The sequence below is a fragment of the Cladophialophora carrionii genome (assembly GCF_000365165.1).
Source record: "Cladophialophora carrionii CBS 160.54 unplaced genomic scaffold supercont1.1, whole genome shotgun sequence".
Lineage (NCBI taxonomy): Eukaryota > Fungi > Ascomycota > Eurotiomycetes > Chaetothyriales > Herpotrichiellaceae > Cladophialophora > Cladophialophora carrionii.
Genome location: NW_008481816.1, coordinates 2273314 through 2294172, shown reverse-complemented (window position 1 = coordinate 2294172; position 20859 = coordinate 2273314). Strand labels below are relative to the sequence as shown.

Genomic DNA, 20859 nt, shown 5'->3' with positions numbered 1-20859 from the left:
CGTATCGTGAACAAGAGAGCACACAAGTGCTTCCAGAGTCAAGAGCCTCGGGCCATCTCAGAATATCGGAATAGACCATGTGTCATAGACCATATCCTCGGCTGGGTGTCGCGGACGCCGCGGAGGTGCCACTTCCACAATCTGCGGTACACAGTGACCACAAATTTTACTTGTGGTGTTAGGGTCAGTTGTAAGATCCGCATCCCCGGAACCGCATTTCGGTTTCTGTGGCGATCCTGTAAATACTCAGCCCAACAAGGGCGACGGGGAGGATGCCGAGAGGCCTGTGCAATCGCCACGAGGCCATTCATGGCCTACTCAGTACACAGTCGAGGACAGTGGAGATGGGTAGGGAGCAGGCATGATCGGACGATTTCCGTCATGCCTCTTCTGTTGAGCTCTTCGCAAAAGAATGGATCCCTGAAGCACGGTCGTGCGACAAGATGTTTCCAACAACCTGGGGTTGTTACAGGATCAATTGCGTCGCCACACCAAGGATCACGCCGATCTGTCCCAGCATGCTGAGGTGGGGCCTTACTCGTTCCAGAGAGTCCATGCCGTCTTTGCTCCGTACAAAAGCCTTCAGCTTTACAGGCATTTTGAGATGCAGTCGACAGTGGCTGAACCCCAGCAGCCTAGTGGGAATGTAACGTATCAACGGAGCCAAGATTCGATGACCATGGTGCAGCGACGGGGGTTACACAGATGTCCTCGATGTTCTGTCGACCTGGATTTCGATGCCAAAATGCATCACATGCTACGCACAAGGATGCCACCCAGATGCGTGACAATGCGACCCGTGATTAGTTACTGCCACGGCTTGCAATAAGTTGGTGTCAGCCAAACCACAGCCAAGCTAGCCATGCACGCAGGGGCATAGTGCGGCACAGGAAGCGGTTTTCCGACATTCAGGCCAATCCAAGGCATTTCCGAACTTCGCGGCGACATGTCCTGGCCTCATGAGTCGGTCAAGACCAAGAAGCAACGGAGTCCGTGCCCTGGCACATAGAACACTGCATATCTTGCCGATGCCAGCCAAGTGGGCAGACGCGGCCTGGTTGCTTTGACGACCTTTCACAAGCAGCGGTTACGCTTCGATTACCCCAGCCAACAAGAGCCTTCGGCAAGATTCTAGAGTTCGAGCGGTGCGCCAGCGGCCTCTGTCGACCTCGTCCCTCCCTTGTCAAGCTGTGGTTGCTGCGAGGAGGTGGATCTCAATGTCGGGCGCGCTCATTCTTTCCCAATTGGCGACGCTCGTCTGGATTTTTATGCCACTTTGCTCAAAGCAAGGACCGTGGTCTCAGTCGTTCAGGAAGAGTCCAATGTCTATCAAAGCCAAGATCCACCAGCAAGTGCATGATTCTCGACTTTGCCAGCATCAGTCGCGGTGATGCGCCTTGACCAATGACCCGTGCATGAGCTGCTAGAGGCAGCATTCGATCCAGGATGGTGTCGGCCAGGCATGCTCACACGAACATATGATGTGGCAATGTCTGCGGACTCGATTGCGGTGAGTCAGGCCAGGACAGAGAAGATGGTTCCCAAATCCCAGTTCCAAGTTCCATCTCAACAGACCGAGGAGATTGCGCCCAACGGGATGTGGTCTCCTTTCGTTTGGAATCACTCTTTGTGCCAGCACCGCCGACTCTCGAGCATCGGAATCAAGGCCTTCAGGACTCGAGAAGTAGGTCGGCCGAAAGATTGATTCACCTGCGACTTCCTTCAGAACCACCTGGCGACAGGAATCTATGGGGGTGTACGGGGTCGGGGGGTCGCTTGAATTCTCTCCCACTTCCAAGCACAGCACATCCACAACCCTCTGTGCACAGTGCCAATGAAGTTGCATATGGAAATTCTTTCGTCCTTTCCGACTGCAGTACACAATCTCGGTGCCCAGCAATCCAACGGCGGGCAAGCCAGCGAGTCCTCCCGGCTTCCGCTTGCTCCCTTCTTCTCCCTCCCAGTCCCTTTCAAGGATCAGTGCGTTGGACCGTACAACGAGCTGTTCACCAGCAGCATCATCCTGATCCCCAGCGGTCCCCCCACCACCAACGCGCAATAGCCACCGCAAGAGAAACACACTCGTAAACCGATGCAAGGTATTTCATAATTGACGTCTAGAGAAGGTTACAACTCCCTTGCAGGCTATGGGAATTTCATCCGTCCTCGCCTTACAACAATAGTAGATACATATGGGGTACATCCTAGAGAGGCTGTGCGAAGCTTACATGTGCCGGGCCTCGCCCGCGGGATACGAGCTTACTTACTGCGTACTTTTGACTTTGACGTTACATTACGAGGTACACAGTACAGACCGATTGCGCCAGTCCTCGCTCCGTACTCGGTACTTTGTCCTCGGTACTTCACGGTACTTGCAGACAGTACGGAGTGCCCACGAAGGCCAAGGACGCAGGAACAGAACCTTAAACTACCGTAATGTACCCGGCAAAGACTATTATGGCGCCCATGACAAGTGAATTCCCGTTAGATTTCGACTTCGAACCTTGGTCAACCAGCCACTAACTCAGCCACTCGGCAGCCAGGGGCGAGCGCGCAGGCTTAGGGATCAGGATCGAGATTGAATTCGGAATGTGCTTGGCTGCTCTACTACTTGACTGCATGACTGCACCTCTGCTTCACAGCTGTTCCTTCTGCTGTGACTGTGCATGGTCCAGTCAACCACTGTAATTACCTTAAACAACCCATGTCGTGGCGGACAAGTCGGACTCGATGGAGTCATCTTCAGCCTGGTAACTCCCTCCGTTCGTACTTGACCCCGCCAAACCGGCGTCCTCGCATCGCACAACGCATCGATATACGATAAGACGCGGCTACTTCGAAAGCGAATCGACTCTCGGCCGCGACCGCGACCGCGACCGCGACCGCGACCGCGACCGCATCATTTCACTTTCTTGCCTTCGGCGGCGCCCCTCGCCGAAGCGTTTTCCAATTCGGCCCGCGCCTGGTCGCCGAGCACTTTGTTGCCCGCCTCGTGGCTCTCGTTGCTGCCAAACACCTGGGGCACCTTCCACGGCGGCATCTCCAACCGGTGGCCCAACTTTTGCTCGATGGCGCGCTTGAGGCCGTCGCCCGTGGGCATGGTGACGGAGCTGCCTCTGCGCTGGCGGGTCTCGATCTCGGCGCGGATCTCGTCGATGGCGTCGTCGATCTCCCGGCCGGGATCGTTGGGCAGGCCCAGACTCGGCGGGTGCTGCGTCTCCTCGGCGACGGTCTTGCGCACGTGCGGGTGGTTGCGCCGGTCGAGTTGCCGGACGAGCATCTTCTTGGCGGGCGAGGCGAAGAAGGCCATGCTGACGGCCACGCCGATGACGGCGTAGAAATACACCCGCGCCCAGCACTTCAGGCTGTCGTTCCACCCGAGGATCACGAACGGCGCCGTCGTGAAGCAGAAGGCCAGCTGCGTCGCCACGTAGCCCGCGACGTCGTAGTAGATTTTCCACTTGGTCGCCGACTTGCCGTCGGGCGTGAGGAAAAACGGCCGCAGGTGGCGGCGGAAGTTCTTGGCCACCGTCTGGATGAAGGCCGCGAGCAGGAAGGTCAGGTAGTACCCTGGGTAGAAGCCGTGCCAGAAGGCCGAGGTCAGGAAGGTGGCCAGAGTGGCGCGGAAGCCCGGTCTCTTGCCCGCGGGCGTCACGCGCAGGTACACGTAGTTTCGGAGCCACTTGTTGGTGTTTTTGTTCCAGTTGTCGAGGTACGCGCGCGAGTTTTGCGCCAGTTCGATGCCGAGCGGGTTGACGTTTTCGAGGTGGTCTGGGGAGGATGGGGGACGTTAGTGTGCGATTGTCGGAAAGGGGGGAATACGAAAATGTGAAGAGCTGTCTTCGTCCGAGGCCAGTCTCGACGGGCTTGGTAGAGGTAGTCAAGTGGCAGTGCAGGAGGGATATCACGATTACAGATGATGTTACTTACCCCATTTGGCTTTACCGGTCTTCTCGTCGATGCCGTTGTAGCTGATTCCGGCCATTATGCAGGCTCCTTCGGTAAGCGACCAGACGCCGTAGTACTTCATGCGTGAGGTGAAGCCCAGGAGTTGCAGTATCCACACGCGATATGGGAAGGAATATGTTAGGTACTTGTCGGAGAGGACTAAGGCCACGTTATACCACTTTGAGAATTGCAGGAAGAGGCCGATCCAGAGAAGACCGCCGATCGCTTTTCTCGTTGCTGGAATGGTCGAGTGAGGAACTTCGATTTTCTTGCTCCTGCTGACGTTCTTTGCTGGAGGAGATTTGGACGGTGTTTCGGGCGGGAGAGCGTAGATACTGCCATCGAGCCAGCGCTTGTAGTCGACGTACTATATATGGCCAAATGGCTGGTGTCAGTGGCGTTTGCAGTATGTTGAAACAAGGGCGCAACCCCCCCCTGCGTGGCTCTGCCCCAGCTCCTCAGACACGAACTTACATCAAACGCTGGACCTGTAAAGATCGACGGGAAAAAGAAGACATAGCCGGCATAGTCGAGGAGCTCCGGCAGCTTGTACACCGCGCGCTCCTTTTGACTGTCGGTCAACAGTTCGGGCTTCATGTGTCCGTCATGGTAGTTCCACGCTAGCGCATGAAGCTTCATTATCAGGACCATCTGACCGCTGTTGCCCTCCGGCCTTGTTAGCGCCGGTGGAGGTCGCAAAAATCACAGCACGAAACCCACCCGGTAATGTCCACAAGGCTCGGGTCATTGATCCTCTGCCTTTCTATATGGCTGATGGCCATGTGGCCCATCAGAAATCTGGGCCCGGCAAAGGTTAGCGTCCTGTCCGTGGTCTGCAGTCGCGATCCCGGAGCTTGACTTGCATGAAAACGAGCCATGGCATAAGCGACCCATCGACGACGTAGATGATCACATAGGTGCCAATCGCATCAATGAGCAACGTGCCGACGCCTGTCCATAGATCAAAGAGACCGACAAGGTAGAACAGGCAGATGATGACACTGAAAATGCTCTTGTAATGTGGCTTGTTGTCCGGAAGGCGCTTCAACCAGGCGGCTAAGGGATATGATGAGATGAAGACGAACAGAAGCTGGTTCGTTAGTTAGCCAGACACATCGCGACACTGAACCTCCTCCCAGCACACACTTACTTTGAGCTCGTCGACTGACGCGCCCACCACCCCGGACAGCCACAGGAATGCTGGCAGTACGGTCAGCACGACTCGGCTCACATCCACGTCCAGCACAGGGGAGAAATACGGGTATCTATCCCGGGAAGCATCGTCGCGCTTTCCTGCACTGAAAGTGCGCAAATGACTGTGAACGGAAGGGTGAGAGACGACAAAGACAGTCTCGATCCGACATTATTGAGGATGGAATCGAATTGGTGGGCGAGAAGACGACGGCCTCGATTTTGGGCAGCGCGACGTATGACATCAAATCGAACAGCAGCCAATCGAACCGTCACATGCCGCAGCCTTGCGCCTGCGTCACGGTCACGCTCAGCCTCGTCTTGCCTGCGCATCATTTGAGCTGCAGCACCAGGCACCACCATACAACATACAGCACACGACAAGTACACGACAAGTACACTCTATCACACGACACGACGGCCTGGACTTGCTCGCGCTTGTTCTCGGCTGACCAGTGTTGCATGCACCGCGAGTCCATACAAGGCACGGTCTCATGACGACAATGCTGTGACACTGATGACCGGAGTCAATCCAACACCGCTCGCGCAACATGGACGTCTCCTCGGCGATCTCGGGCTATCTGTCCAAGATTGCCGGCGTCGGCGAAGGCACTGCAGCCTCTCAGCAGACCAAGATGAAGCTGCTGCTGCTTGACTCGGAGACGGTGTCTATCGTTTCAACCGCCATCACCCAGTCAGCCCTGCTGAAACACGAAGTGTACCTCGTCGACAGGCTGGACAACCCTGCTCGCGAACGCATGCGTCACCTCCGCTGTCTCTGCTTCGTCCGACCGTCTCCGGACTCGATCCAGTTCCTCATCGACGAGTTGCGCGAGCCCAAGTACGGAGAGTACAATATCTACTTCAGCAACATCATCAAGAAGTCGTCACTTGAGCGATTGGCCGAAGCGGACGATCACGAGGTGGTCAAGGCGGTGCAGGAATACTTTGCCGACTACATCGTGGTCAACCCGGATCTGATGTCCCTGAATCTGGGATTTCCAAAGCAGCGGCTATGGAGTCACAGCCCAGACATCTGGAACACCGATGCGTTGCAGAGGACAACCGAAGGCGTGATTGCCTTGCTCTTGTCGTTGAAAAAGAATCCCCTGATACGCTACCAAAAGAACAGTCTGACGGCGAAGAAGCTGGCCACCGAAGTGAGGTACCAGATCACCCAGGAAGAACAGTTGTTCGACTTCCGAAAAACAGACACTCCTCCGGTCCTGCTGATTCTGGATCGCAGAGATGATCCGATTACTCCTTTGCTCACCCAGTGGACCTACCAGGCTCAGGTTCATGAGCTTCTGGGCATTCACAATGGTCGCGTAGACCTCAGTGCCGTTCCCGATGTACGTCCAGAGCTGAAAGAGATTGTTTTGTCTCAAGATCAAGACCCCTTCTTCAAGAAGAACATGTATCAGAACTTTGGTGACCTGGGAGGCAACATCAAAGACTACGTCGACCTGTATCAGACTCGAACCAAATCGACCGCCCAGATCGAATCGATAGCAGACATGAAACGGTTTGTCGAGGATTATCCAGAGTTTCGAAAGCTTTCGGGGAACGTCTCCAAGCACGTCACTCTAGTCAGCGAACTCAGCCGCCGTGTCTCTGCCGAGTCCCTGCTCGATGTTTCAGAACTAGAACAGAGCCTGGTCTGCAACGACAACCATGCCAATGACCTGAAAACGCTGCAAAGGCACATTCAAAGCCCGAGTATCCCTGCCGACAATAAGATCCGCCTGGTCGCGCTCTACGCCCTCCGCTATGAACGCAACCCGAACAACGCTCTCCCAGTGCTCCTTGACCTGCTGACTTCGGTGGCTGATGTGCCTGCGCACAAAATTTCCATCATCCCGAAACTCCTCGCTTATCACCACAGCCTGCAACCCGCGCCTGTTGGTGGCGCGAGCGGCTTCATAGACCTCTTCGACTCCGGCTCGTCTCCGTTCAGCCAGTTCCGCCGCAACCTGAACCTGAAGGGGGTGGAAAACGTCTACACCCAGCACTCGCCTAGGTTAGAGACTTCACTTCAGCATCTCATCAAGGGGCGATTGAAAGAGTTGCAATTTCCTTTTGTGGATGGCCATCATACCAAGGACAAGCCCCAGGATATCGTTGTTTTCATCATTGGAGGAGTAACATATGAGGAAGCCAAAATGGTAGCACAGGTCAATGCCTCGGTGCCGGGCGTAAGGGTAGTGCTTGGCGGGACAAGCGTGGTGAATTCGACCATGTTTTTGGAAGAGGTGGACGACGCGGTGAGCAGTTGGCCGGACCAAGGACCTGCCACAACGAGGGAAAGGCTTGGTAGAGCTGTGGGGAGATGAAGGAGTCGAACACAGGACAAAGCGCAAAGCAGCATACCTAACCACACCTGCACTCCCACCACTGAGGCGACAATGCACTCATCGAGGATCCGAAAAGACGAGCTCTGACCAGAACAATGGGTGATATTAGAGCTGGCCATTGACCCTCTGGAACTTGAGCTGTCACGGCTGTAAGATAAGAGATCCCGAGCGATGAGGCGAGACGACAGAAGCGAACATGGAGATTGCTAGGCCCACCGGAGTGGCAAAACGAGTGCAGCAAACGGTCCCCTATGAGCTGGGCGTCTCTTTATCCGTTTCAACCGGCACAACGAGGGTCGAAACGCGGCGTTAAGTCGAGCAAGCACGTCGCGTCCATGGCAGTCCCATCAATCTACTCCAGAGGGAGCTATCATCGCCACGGAGGCCTGCAACTACGCTCTCAGAAGGCGTTTTTGAAGCTGAAAGCACATCTCACGTTAGCGCGAACGCAAGACAACTTCCTCCGATGCGCGGCAGGTGCTTATTTGGTTGTGACCACTGCTATCGACTGGTTACGTCTCTCTCACTCGACCACAGTATTGTGAGTTCCGACAGAGCGATCTCAAGAAGGAGCCAATTATGCGTCATGTTGAGCGCCTGTTGTTAGCCATTGGGAACAACTCATGTCAAAGGAAAGGTGGGCGATGGGGATGCCACAACAAGAATCATGGTATGTATGATCCAAACACATGAAGCAAAAATCGAGACAGCGGTTTTCGAAATACCACCGGCCTCCTCGATGTCAACCCCTTCTCGTCGTGGAAATTGCCGCCCGGTGTAAAAATAACTTTCTCCTGAGAGGCCAAAGTCATACCTTGACCACGAAGACGAGGACCGCCTGGCCACTTGTTACTGCGGACGGCGCTCTCAACCTCGTCCAGGAGCGATATTGATTGCTGGGTCTAGCGATGTGGAGAACGAGTTCAGAGAAGCCGCAGCGGCCATGCTTGGCTTTCTATTTCTACCATGTTCTGGCGATTAGATTGAGCAGTCGACTATCTTCTATATCATGCTCCCGATCGGCGAGCTCCTTTTCTTCCGACATTTATAAGTCACCATTTCGAAAAACGTGCCGTAATCCTGGCATTCTCTCACGATTGCAGGATCTAACCACCACCAGCACCGCTGCCGACAGGGCATGGATTGGTGAGCCGCTTCTCCAGGGTGAGATTGTTGACAAGGAACAAGACGACCGTAGAAGGCCTGGTAACAATAGCGCCCTACCGCTACGCTGAGCCCTCGAAGGTGGCGTTCACCCTGGGAAGCGCTGGTGCTTGTCGGATATGCCGCCCCAGTCCAGTCGCTCAGCCTTCTCTCGCACATGTCTCCATCCCCGGCAGCAGGGAAAGAGAGGGTTTGGATGTCGCGATGCTCAAATTCCGCAACATCGTCCAACCACACAGGGATAATCATCGTGGGATGGGTGACCAGAAACCTCCTTTCCAACCCGAGGATGATCTTCTCAGCCGTCCACCGCTGCAGGAGGGGACCACAATTGCGCGGCAGCGGGTCCAGAACCGTGACTTCGAAGATGCCTCCGGGGCTCAGAATGCGAGCGCATTCCAGCGCAAACCCGGGCCATTGGCTGGATTGCAGGAGCACGGGGATGGCACGAGACGATATCAGATCGACTGAGGAGTCTGAGTATGGAAGTGTAGGTACTTTGACCCAGGGCTTGATATCTATGTTCCGAGGTAACGTCCCATATAGCGTTGAGGTGTAGTCGCGGGGTGGTCGAAGCCAGGATACCTGGTGCTGTGGGGAGGTGGCTGCGTGAAGCCAGCTGTCAACTGCGAACACGGAGTAAGAGTCCAGTCAGTCGTTGTCAAAGTCAGGTTCATGGTTTGATCCATTGAAAGGACGGGATATGAACCATGGATCGAGAGGGAGAGAGCGCGCCGCCTGACTTACCTACGTCCTCGCTGATATGCACGATGCTCTTCTCGTCTTGAGCTGGTTTCTCATCTTTCTCTTCTGCTTGAGCTTCCGAACTATTGTGAAAGACCCTCTTTGCACTCAGGAGTTCGTTGAGACGTCTCAGGCCGACCAGAGCCCATAACTTCTTCTGGAGGGTTACGATGTCTACGACATCCGGATTTGCCCCCTCCCAATCTTCATGGAGTCTACGGCAAACAACCTTGATCGGCGCATTTTGAGCCAAGACCAGAAGTCCAGGCAGGCTTTCTACCAGTTGGCGGATCGTGGTGTGCTCTTTCAAGTCCTCTGACTGGACGTGCTCTCGGATTGGCACAACCGTGACCACGGAGCTAGGTGCCAGCTCAGTGTTAGCAGCCATGTCGCGTTTGTGCCCGTGTGACGCTGGTGTCGCGGCGGCTTGAACACATGCCCGTCGTTGTGAATCCAAAGGGAAGGGGAATCTCTGTCCTTCACAGCTCTGCACCGTTTCGGGAGTGCTTTTGGGCGTACAGATCGTGTCAGATCTCGCTATCCCGGTAGTACACGTGCTCGAGGTCGAGGCGTAGCGTACAACGGGATATCTGGAGCTCGAATTTCGTTAGCTTTCCCGGGACAAGGACACGGCTGGCTGGATCTGACCTCTCTGGCCAGTACTTGGCGGCTTGAGCGGCGGAGGTTCGTTCCATTTGGACCGGACTCGCAAGTCTAATCGGCTCGACAGGGCTTGCGTAACTGGCTCTGCCAGCGTTGTCGGCGCATACGTAGGATCTTCTCTTTCCCCACTGTTGAAGACGTTCAAGGGGGACATCCAAGGGTGGGAGCGGCTCCTCAGCCGGTCTCCCAGGCGCGGAAGCCACAGCTAAATCATTGATCAGCGCAAGATCAACCGCCACTGGTTGGAGTGGAGGATGAACGGACCTTCTTGTCGATAGACTGAAGGCGAGATCGAGCGTCTGAAAAGCGGCTCCACGTTCGAAGCAGGGGAAAACGGCGGCGAAGTCACCAGGACCGGCGATCCAGCGAGCTCTGACGGACCAATGTCGACGTTAACATCACCATCGTTAATCACATCACCAACATCTGGGTTGGCCGCCGGCTTGTCACCACGGTTTGATAACGCTGGTACTGCCGGCCGAGTTTTCGTAGCCTTGGCGAATCCGAAGATGGGGATCTTCTTCGCGATACTGCCTCTCTCGCTCCCCAGCCTTGCGCGGGAGCCTGACGTGGAGCTTCGGATCGAGCCTTCGGATTCCCTGGCCTTGCGCTCGCGTCGCTCGCTGACTGTCTCCGCCTCCAGGGGATTCTTGAAAGAAACGTTGAACATGGCTCAAGGGCGTCTAGGTGTCAAATCCATGTTTCAATCCAGCGTGATTGATGGCCAGACAGACGATAGATAGATAGCAAGGAAAGATGATCCCCGCCCGCAGCCTTACCAGGTTCACGGAATCCAAGCTGCACAGACGGACGGCCGGACAGACAGACAGTTCAGCTCCTCGGCTCGCGTACATGGCACAGCCCCCGTGTAGGCAGGCTGGCATGCAGGCCGGACGGGCCCTTTCTCACAAGTGGACATTGATATTGGACATCACTTGCGCGACTGCAGCAATGTGGCTTGAGAAGGGTAACTGATTTGGGCCGATGGCATTTGAGAAGTTGCAGGGGAATGGTGTCTGGGCAACTCCTCCAAGCGATACAGGCTGCTTGAGGCCGACCGTAGCAGGCTTGGCCCCGGTCCTGAGTCTTTCCCGTGTCACACTCCGACTGCAGATACGAGCGGGCTGGGAAAGACAACATGCGGCTGGCCGTTGCCCGACGGCGCACACACGACTTTCATCCAAAGAGATGCCGTCCTTCTATCTGCACCGGACACGGCAGCGTGTCGAGACACGTGGCACATAGAAATAGTGACAAGCCGCCGGAATGGCCCAGACCGAAGGGGGTCTCTTTACGAGGAGCGGCTCTTCTCAGCCGTGTCGTGTGTCTCGCAACCTCTCTATTGCCTGTCTCTTGCATGGCCCCTCGCTGCTCGCTGGCCGGTATTTATTATGTCCAACCTACTCCCCGGCGTGAGGCTGGCGGGACTGCCTCACGGTGTTGGAGCAGCTTCACAATCCAAACATGTCTGCCACTCGACAATACACCAAGGCTATTAACGACTATGTCGCGAAGTCGACGTTCGGGCGCGTCTTCCGCCTGCAAGGCTGTGGCCATGTAAGTTTCTGGCATCTCTCTCTGGCTCTTCGATGGAATGAATCCGATAACCATCCTTCGACAGGAAAAGGAGATTCCAGGCACGACGTTTCTCACGGAGCTGCGCGCCGGTGTGACCACCTTTGCAACCATGGCGTACATTATCGCTGTCAATGTGAGTATCCATGTTGGAGGTTTGATCCGTGCGGAACGTTGTTGACCCAGATTTGCAAGGCATCCATCGTCTCTCAGTCTGGGGGCACTTGTGTCTGTCAGAGCGCATCGGACCCGACGTGTCTCAAGGACACCGAGTATGCGCGCTGCGTCCTCGGTACGTTGGCGTCGTCGATCTCGGAAAGGTTGACACGGTATAACATGATGCTTTAGCTAACACCACCCTGCTCAGACGTCCAAAGGGACCTGATCACCACGACGGCCGCGATCTCCGGCCTTGCCTCCTTTATGTTTGGCTTCCTCACAAATCTACCTGTGGCGCTTGCGTAAGAGTTCTCATTTCTCTTCCCCCAGGACGAGACCCTGCTGATACCGACTGCATCATACAGCCCCGGAATGGGACTGAACGCCTACTTCACCTACCAAGTAGTAGGGTTCCACGGCACCGGGCCAGTCTCCTACCGACTCGCCTTGACGGCCGTATTCATCGAAGGGTTCATCTTCGTATTTCTCTCCCTGATCGGCATGCGTCAGTGGCTCGTGGCCGTCATACCCTCGTCGCTCAAAATTGCCAGCACAGCCGGCATTGGCCTGTTCCTCACGCTGATCGGCATGTCCACGTCGGCGGGCCTTGGGGTCATCACCGGCGCACAGAGCACCCCCCTCGACCTCGCGGGCTGCCCGGCCAAATACCAGGACGAGTTTGGCGTCTGTCAGAGCCACAAGCTCCAGAACCCAACGGTAAGCGCCCGCAGTTTCGTTCTTGTTATCCATGATACAGTATTAGGACCGGCGGACACTGACTCGGATCGTCCCTTTCCATGGCTGACAGGTCTGGATTGGCATCTTCTGCGGCGGCATCATCACCGCCCTCTTGATTATGTACAAGGTCAAGTCGGCGATGATCGTGGGCATCGCGGTCGTGTCCATCATGTCGTGGCCCCGATCCACGTCATTCACCTACTTCCCCGACACGCCCGAGGGGAACGACCGGTTCGACTTCTTCAAGAAAGTCGTGCACTTCCACCCGATCCAACACACGCTGGGCGCACAGGACTGGGACGTCGCGGGGGCGGGGCCCAAGTTCGCCCTCGCGCTCTTCACCTTCCTGTACGTCGACATCCTCGACTGCACCGGCACCTTGTACTCGATGGCGCGCTTCTCGGGCGTGGTCGACGAGAAGACGGGCGCCTTCCCGCGGTCCACGCTCGCGTACTGCACCGACGCCATCTCCATCTCGATCGGCTCCCTGATGGGCACGTCGCCCGTCACCGCGTTCATCGAGTCCGGCGCCGGCATCGCCGAGGGTGGTAGGACCGGTCTCACCGCCATGACGACGGGCGTCTGTTTCTTCATCGCCATCTTCTTTTCCCCGATCTTTGCGTCCATCCCGCCGTGGGCCACGGGATGTACTCTCGTGTTGGTGAGTGTTCCTCCTCGCCTACATACCTAGGACTGGTACGCGTCGGTGGTGGCCATGCCGCTAACTGTTCGCGCTCAGGTCGGCTGGATGATGGCCCGCTCCATCGTCGACATCAACTGGAAATACGCGGGCGATGCGCTCCCGGCTTTCGTCACCCTGATCTTCATGCCCTTCTCCTATTCGATCGCATACGGTCTCATCGCGTAAGTGCGGTACCTCCCTGCCTGCTTGTCTGCCTGCTTGTCCATATCTATGTCTGCCTGGCCCCACCATGGACCCCTCGCACCTGTGATCTGTGACTAACAAACTCCCACGCCCACCCACAACAGCGGGATTATGACCTACGTGACGATAAACATCCTAACCTACATGATCAAACTGATTTCGTTCGGCCGCATCGTCCCGGCCGACGAGGACCTCAAGGAATATTGGACCTGTGAGTGCGGCCTTTTACCTTACCATCCCCTTCGAGACCCTTCCCTTCCGCCCCCCTACCCGCGCTGGGCGAGGAAAGTGGCCGCGACAAGGGTTACGGTACTGTACATCCCCGCTGACAACTTGTGTTACCCCCAGACAAACCTCGCACGGGCCGAGCTCCGTGGTTCATGCGCGCCGTGCGCCACCGTCGGTTTTGGGACGCTGAGGCTCGAGACCCTGACGCCGCTCCAGGCTCGAGTCCGACATTGTTGACGACCGAGGGCGGCGGCCCCGACCAGCGTGTGGTCTTTGACGCGTCGCTTCCGTCGCCGTCGCGACCGATGTGGGAGGTGAACAAGACGCCGCGGGATGTGGTGACGGAGGTGCGGAATGGGAGGGCTGGAGATTAGAACTGGATTTACTAGTCAGCTAGATAGCTAGCTGCTGTGGCTGTGGCTGTATCTGGTGAGTGGGTGTGTGTGCTTTGTGCAGTGTGGAATCGTGTGGTCTAGTATTGAGGATTACGATATGGGGCTCTTGTCGGGTCTCTTTGGCAGCATCTAATTGGACTGGTCTGAGTTGGATTGGAATGGGACGAGCGTCTACTGCGGGCGCGGGTGAGGAATTCATACTTCAAATTTGTCAGATAACTGGGCACATGAATCTGGATGATAGGGACATCGACCGACCCAAGTTTTGGCAATCCCTACAGTGTTGGGGCTTCGGCGTAGCAGTTACCCTGTGTCTTATCTCAAGCCCTCTATCCCGAGAGAAGTACTCCGCAGGGAGCAAATTCTCGGTAATTAGTGCCTGTTTGACATCCCAACTCCCACCTCCCACTGTGTCCATCCCGCCGTCGTCATTTTGTAGTAATCAACCACCTCACCTCGCCTCACCTCGCCTTCTCCTTCTCCTTCTCCTTCTCCTGGCCAGTTAGCTGTTTCTCTCTCCAATACCAGACACCCGTCACTACAGCGCCAGGTCCCACGGCAACTGTGCCTATCGCAAGTAGGATTCCGACCGACCACAGATTGACGTCCGCCAGTTTGACCCTCTTCAAGTCCCAGAGCGCAAGGTACGCCCAGAGCAGTGAGCTGGCGAAGATGATCCAGAAATCGGCCAGGAAGATCCCGTGCATGCCCTGGACCATGGACATTTGGGTCGACGAGTAAGAAAATGGGTCCAGGAACATATGGCTGAAGCTATGCTCGGAGTTCGGCGAGAAGAGGATCAAGTAGATTATAAAGAGGTGTAACATGCCGGTCACTAGAAAGGACGTGAGGTAGATACGGTTGAGATGAAGGATGTCGCTGTTGCGGTTCGAGGGACTGCTCTTGGTGCTGCTCCTGCCAGAGTAGAGTTTCGCAAACACCCAGATGAGTATGTCGACGTACCAAGGCGAGGGTTGCCAGAAGGCAACCGCCGCCTGGGTAGTCCACATGTCCGGGGCAGAGTAGGGAAGGAATATCAAGCCGGTAGGGATGAGGTAGCCGATGATCAGTGCCGGGAGGAGTGCTTTCGCATATGGAAGTGGAATATTTCGAGGCTTCGACCAGTATGAGTTGCTAGATGTGTCATAGAGGTATACAAGATAGTAGATGGGCACGATGACGGCTCCGCCGACAGTCTGATACAAGAGGGCGTAGATATAAGTACTGATTCATGGGCGTCAGATCACACTTCACACTAGGCCACATGACAGAGGAGTGAGCCTTACAATCTCGTCAAGGCCCGCCCGTTCCTTTCTCTGCAGCTCTCGACCGCCCAGACTGTTAGAATTGCGAAGAAGGACACCAAAAAGTACCCCAGGAACACGAAGAAGCCCGCATCCCAGCCAGAGGCCGCGTTCATGAAGGCCGTAACAAGAAAGGTCAGACCTTGGTCGACGGGCGCGATGCCTGTGTAAGTCGTCCGAAGAGACAGGGGATGTTCAAGAAATCGGTGAGTTGTGGTGATCCGCTCCATTTTATCCGCAATTCCTGACTGTACCGACGCGATTCGGAGTGCATAAACCGCGCAAACTGAGAGGATGGCGAAGATGAGCGCGAAGAGGATACCGGTTCCATTTCTGCGGGCTGGAGGGGCCGATGGTCGAGTCATCCTGATATATCTGATGGTGTGGACCTGGTCCTGATGGCAACTCAAACACTCTCAATGGAAAATTCAGGAGGAATGGGCACGGTAAGAGGTTGATATTTCTCCTAGAGCCCAAGCTTCACACTCTGATTTAGGACTAGGACGCGAATAGTAAGTCCCCACGTGACATCAGATGGCGGGCCTGATCCCTTGGGTGGTGGTGGTGGTGGTGGTGGTCCTTGTCCCTTCCTGATGTGGCGAACCACAGTAGGATCAGGATGGCCGCTTGCGTCCCGAGCGACGTCCTCAATGGCACGAAGGCTTTCCCGTCGGCAGTCGTTGCCGTTTTGGCGAGGTAGAAATCGTGTCGAGTTTGACTACGGCGTCTGCTGGGTGCCAAGCTAGATGCGAGACGCCTGAATATCACTCGTTGCACAGACATCTGCATTCGGGGACAGGACAGACACGGTGTTTCTCGAACCACATTCGTGCATGAGCAGCATGGCAACCATGGGAACATTTGACGCACAACACTGTGAAGCGAGACATGGCAATGTCCCACTTCCGAGCTTCTTCCGCCTTCTGCGCTTCCAGGTCAGTCTCTGCAATTGGGATCACTGATTGTTCTAGAACGATGTCTGGGACGGAATCAGTGCCCAAGTCCGCAACACTGCCAATGGGGATTGCTGTCCTGGTCGACGAATCAGTTGCTGACGTTTTCGATTGCCTCTGTGGGGAGTTTTTCGGTCGAGGCGATGCAGTGCCTTTCAATCCTCCCCTTGCCGAAGTGTCGGGCCCGAGTGTGGTTTGAATGCTGCCTGAAACACTCGCGCTGAGGTCGAGGCTGGCCTTGCCCAAGTCGTGTTTTGAAGCATGGATAGTCGCGTACCAAGGTAAGTAAGACTCATCTGGGACTCCAAGCCACATATCACAGACACCACACCGGGGCAGATGGCGCTCGCATTTAGGGCAGACAGTGCCGATAGCTGCAGCTTTTTCCTTACTGAGCGGATGTCTGGGTGTATCGATTGTCTTGGATCCCGGAGATGTCTCTCCACTGGTTCCAGCCTTGTGTGCGAGGCTTTGCGAGCAATACTGACACACCAGGCGGACCTGTTGTTTTGCCGGAGGTATGAGGGGTCGTCCTGATTCATCTTTGGCCGCATTCTGGCAGGCAATATCGAACCGAACACGGTGGAACTTGAGGTTCCAGCTATTCATCATATGCTTATACGCGTCCTTCCATGCTGTGAACTTGCGAATCACTGCCTCGTCGTTGAGATAGCGTGGCACGGCAGGACAAAGTGCTAGTACGGCCGTTTGTAAGTCGCCAAAGCGCCGAATGTAGTTGCTCATTAGATCGAAAGAAGCCTGTGTCGCCGTACCAGTGAGGATAACACCCTCGATATCCCCTGCGGCGACTGCATCTTTGGTGGCCTGAGCGATATACTGTGTCAACTTCCAGTCGTCGTAGTGTCGCAAAACTACGCATACCCTATACTTGAGAGGAAGCGACTCCTCTGCGACGACATTCGACCAATCGCCGGTCTTGACATAGGCTAGAATTGCTCGGGCATAAGGATCGGTCAACTCGTCGGCCAAAGATGCGATCGTGGCTGCCCAGTCATCCTCCTCGTCGGATTCATCCCCGGTCACAGTCCCCGAGTCACCCGCCTTCGCCCTCTTGAAGGCTCCTGCGATAGCCATTGCTAGCATTTTGTGAGACTGGTTGGCAGTCTTATTACGGAGAGCCTTGTAGGCCAGCTTACGATCCATTGCGAATAGAGCCAATGCTGCGGCCTTTGTGTGTTGATTCTTGGTCACCAGCCGTTTGACCATGACTTCGAGTTCCTCCGACGACCAGGCTAAGCCGGCGGTGTGGAGGCAAAGCTGCCTGTTAGCAGCATATTCCGTGTCGACGCTATTGATACTAGGCACGCTCAGACGGCGGACGAGGTTTTCGATGACCCGGCCCAGGTTATTGGAACTCGGACCCAGAGTTCGGTTCTTCAGGTCGATGATTTCCATCCAAAGACTATAGACGCCAACGAACGATAAATCCAGGTTGTCTTGGGCCATGTTGCCATTCTTAGAGATCCTGACACCACGTTCGACCCAGGCCCAGAACGACTGCAGCCAATGAGAGTCCGAGACGACTGCTTTGTTCTGGATTGGATTCAGCAGGTAGCCGGCTTCACAGCGTAGCCTCTGGGCTGCGATGAGAATCAGAAGGTCCGAGAAAGGCACATCTGTCTCGTAGAAGCCAAGATCCGCATGCCATGCCTGGTCGTCCAGGCTTGACATTCTTCTACCATCAGCAGCTGTCTTGGTCTGTCGCGGCTGTCTGAATGTCTTCTTGAGAGTGTTTCGGGGCTGCGCTCGTCGACGAACTTGATCGAGTGTGGTACCGGTTTCGGCGGATTCTCTGGACAACATTTCGGTTGAAGAGGTGCCTCTGCACAAAAATCCGGGAGGGGCAAGCGTGGTAGGGGTGGGTACTGGACTCGGTGACGTGAGCTTAACTCGGCCGTGCCCGTCCAAGGCTAGGATCTTGGGTCGTTTAGACTTCGTGGTGCTCGTCAGGAAGTCAAAGGAGACAATTCGTGACTTTTCCTCCATTGGAGCGGACGGGTCTGAATATTGTTTAGCAATGTCTTGCGTCCGATCGAGGTAGATATCTTGTGGTTGGCTTGTTTCCCAGGACATGTCATGGCCTTCATTTTGCTCGACCCTAGAGGTTTCTGAAAAGTCCTTGCCCAGACTGTACACTCTCAGATTCCCGGTACTGGAAAGGACACCCAGGCAACCACGCTGAGCTTTTGAGAACCTCAAGCTCCAGATGGTTCCGGGGCTCTGGATAGCATTTTTCAGCTCAAGCGACACCTCTGGCGGACGGTTCTCGTTATGCTGGAAGCCCATGTGCGGCGTGTTGACTCGGCTGATCATTCTGCGATCCCAGACGCAGATAGAAGGGTCGCTGGTGGGATAGCATGAAGCAAAGTAATTCTCGTCGAGCCAGTCGATGGCCAAGTTGTAGACGCATCTTGTGGCGAATTGGAGCCCATTTCCGACCGAAGGCTCCCTCAGGTCGTATAGCCTAACAAACTGACCTTTGACTCCCGCAACTAGGAGAGAAGGGTCATCTTGGAAGAACTTGAGGCTTGTAATCGGTTCTCCACTGGCCAGCTTGTGCAAGGGGTCGGAATAGTTCTTGGAGAAGCCCTTGGACCCTGGTGCAGGCATGCGCTGGTTGAAGTCCCATATATTCAGACAAAAGTCCGTGCGGACTTTATCGAGGCCCGCAGCCAGCAGGTTCTGGGTGTTGAGGGCGACCGCATTGCAGGAGCGCTGGCTTCTGACCTGAAACGACAGAGAGTCTTGATAGCCTTCGGCAATATTCAGCAAGGTGGCCTCTCCCCCAGCTTGTCCCACTACCACCAGGTCTTCATTGGATGGGTGCCAGTCGAATGCTCGAAATGCCGGAACCTTGGTCGTGGTGTGGACAGTGTCATACTGCACGCCGTCCTTCGCCTGGCCCGTGATGTTGCACAAGCGGAAAGACTTGCCCACGACATCCACATACAAGAAGCGTTGATCGCTCCCAGGCAAGGAGTTCTGGGAGAAGCGGATGGCAGTTTCCATCTTGTCACTCCGCGGAACACCAAATTGAGGCGGGCGTGAGGTGAAGGTGAACATGTCCCAGAAAGGATTAGCGTTTGCCCCACTTGGCGCAGGCGGTGACGAGCGGCAGAATCAGAAAATCTGGGGAATTTTGACGAGGCTCGACTTGGATTTCATTCAAGCCAAGCTCGACTTATCCTTGCCTCTTCTCTCTCTCCACGCTCGCTTCTCTGCAGAATGGCAAAACAGCGTGGCCCTCCACACCGATCGTCTACCCACCCTGCCTCGAATTCGTACCGGCCGAAGCCCAATGGGACCGATCAATACCGTCCGAAATGGGCTCCGCGCGATAACGGATCTCGACCTGATCATCCTCGGCACTACGAATCATACCGACCCGGAGACGACGGAGGACGCGAGCGGCGTAGAGAATCCCAACGAGAGGACGCGCACAGCCTGCCACCCGTCCGGTCTGCAGTCACAAAAACCAAGCATGAACGAGCCACCAACCCCTCCACGAGAATCCATTCGCTGAAGAATCAGTTGCAAAAACAAGAGCTCCCTGGCACAATCCGTCAGGAGAAGGAGCGTGAGCTTGCCGCCCTGCTGTTCGAGCAGGAACAGAACAAACTCAAACAGGAGGCCAGAAAGAATCTTCAGCGGTATCACTTTATCCGTTTCGTAGAGCGACAGAAATCGGAGCGAAATCTCAAAAAACTGGTCAAGCAGAGAGATTCTTGCAATGATGAAAATGCACGGAAGGAGCTCGAAAAGCTGATACACGTCACAGAGGTGGATCTCAACTACGCCAAGTATGCTCCTTTGGGTGACAAGTACATTAGCCTGTTTCCGAACGACCACACCGACAACAAAGACAAGAAGAGGAGAGGGAAGTTCCAAATGAACAGGCTCGACTTTGCCGTCCTGGATGAGGAGCAGCAGAAGGAGCTTCGCAGTCAGTACGACCACGCGGCCAACGTGGTCCGCAGTGCTTCGGGCGATAAGCCGCCCATGTGGTATCAAATCGAGGAGCTCATGGAACAAGGAGAGGCACAGCTGGGATTATTACGTGAGGGCAAGCTGACTACCCGCAAACAGCTCAAGACCAGCCTAGCTACACTCGGTGGGAAGGAAGATGCTCAAATGCGCAGTACCAGTGGACGCGATCTGACCGAGGCAAAGCCAGAATGGCTTGACGATGATGGTGTCATTGATCCTGCCGATCTGGACAGCGACCAGGACGAGGACATGAGCGACGGTGGTTTCTTCGAACGCTGACTTTTCGACCCGCGGTCGGAGCTGGGACGGCTCCTTTGTCGGGCGTGATGACCTAACGACTCGAGATACCCCCTTAGACGGAAATGGGACGCGACGGCGAACAGAACACGGCTTGATACTGACTTAACTCTTGAACCTTCCTGCTCCCTATGCACTTGGTTGGTGTGGTGTCTGCTCCCTTTTCTTTCCATCCTGCCTGCTTTGTATGCTTGTGACATGTTCCACGACATCATAACCTGTGACAACACTGCCAGGCCTTATTTATACCGA

The 20859-nt window shown here is 55.5% G+C and overlaps 7 protein-coding genes across 7 annotated transcripts; 3 read left to right on the top strand and 4 right to left on the bottom strand.

Annotated features, from left to right (window-relative positions):
* Positions 1 to 2899: 2899 nt before the first annotated feature.
* On the bottom strand, positions 2900 to 5229 carry G647_00806 (uncharacterized protein; the record flags this gene model as incomplete). Its single annotated transcript, XM_008724209.1, has 7 exons — positions 2900 to 3771; positions 3931 to 4315; positions 4423 to 4606; positions 4669 to 4781; positions 4820 to 5038; positions 5099 to 5148; positions 5208 to 5229. The coding sequence occupies 7 exons, from the start codon at positions 5227 to 5229 to the stop codon at positions 2900 to 2902; spliced, it is 1845 nt and encodes a 614-aa protein (XP_008722431.1).
* Positions 5230 to 5690: 461 nt separating this feature from the next.
* G647_00805 (uncharacterized protein) lies at positions 5691 to 7472 on the top strand (the record flags this gene model as incomplete). Its single annotated transcript, XM_008724208.1, has 1 exon — positions 5691 to 7472. One exon carries the CDS (start codon positions 5691 to 5693, stop codon positions 7470 to 7472), a length of 1782 nt encoding a protein of 593 aa, XP_008722430.1.
* A 1127-nt stretch (positions 7473 to 8599) lies between these two features.
* G647_00804 (uncharacterized protein) lies at positions 8600 to 9789 on the bottom strand (the record flags this gene model as incomplete). The annotated part of the gene is made up of 3 exons (XM_008724207.1): positions 8600 to 8647; positions 8718 to 9283; positions 9405 to 9789. The coding sequence occupies 3 exons, from the start codon at positions 9787 to 9789 to the stop codon at positions 8600 to 8602; spliced, it is 999 nt and encodes a 332-aa protein (XP_008722429.1).
* Positions 9790 to 11528: 1739 nt separating this feature from the next.
* On the top strand, positions 11529 to 14024 carry G647_00803 (uncharacterized protein; the record flags this gene model as incomplete). The annotated part of the gene is made up of 9 exons (XM_008724206.1): positions 11529 to 11621; positions 11686 to 11775; positions 11835 to 11931; positions 12007 to 12100; positions 12164 to 12515; positions 12607 to 13197; positions 13276 to 13400; positions 13527 to 13633; positions 13771 to 14024. The coding sequence occupies 9 exons, from the start codon at positions 11529 to 11531 to the stop codon at positions 14022 to 14024; spliced, it is 1803 nt and encodes a 600-aa protein (XP_008722428.1).
* Positions 14025 to 14506: 482 nt separating this feature from the next.
* G647_00802 (uncharacterized protein) lies at positions 14507 to 15714 on the bottom strand (the record flags this gene model as incomplete). The annotated part of the gene is made up of 2 exons (XM_008724205.1): positions 14507 to 15269; positions 15332 to 15714. 2 exons carry the CDS (start codon positions 15712 to 15714, stop codon positions 14507 to 14509), a joined length of 1146 nt encoding a protein of 381 aa, XP_008722427.1.
* A 399-nt stretch (positions 15715 to 16113) lies between these two features.
* G647_00801 (uncharacterized protein) lies at positions 16114 to 19332 on the bottom strand (the record flags this gene model as incomplete). Its single annotated transcript, XM_008724204.1, has 1 exon — positions 16114 to 19332. One exon carries the CDS (start codon positions 19330 to 19332, stop codon positions 16114 to 16116), a length of 3219 nt encoding a protein of 1072 aa, XP_008722426.1.
* A 216-nt stretch (positions 19333 to 19548) lies between these two features.
* Positions 19549 to 20589, top strand: G647_00800 (uncharacterized protein; the record flags this gene model as incomplete). The annotated part of the gene is made up of 1 exon (XM_008724203.1): positions 19549 to 20589. One exon carries the CDS (start codon positions 19549 to 19551, stop codon positions 20587 to 20589), a length of 1041 nt encoding a protein of 346 aa, XP_008722425.1.
* Positions 20590 to 20859: the final 270 nt, after the last annotated feature.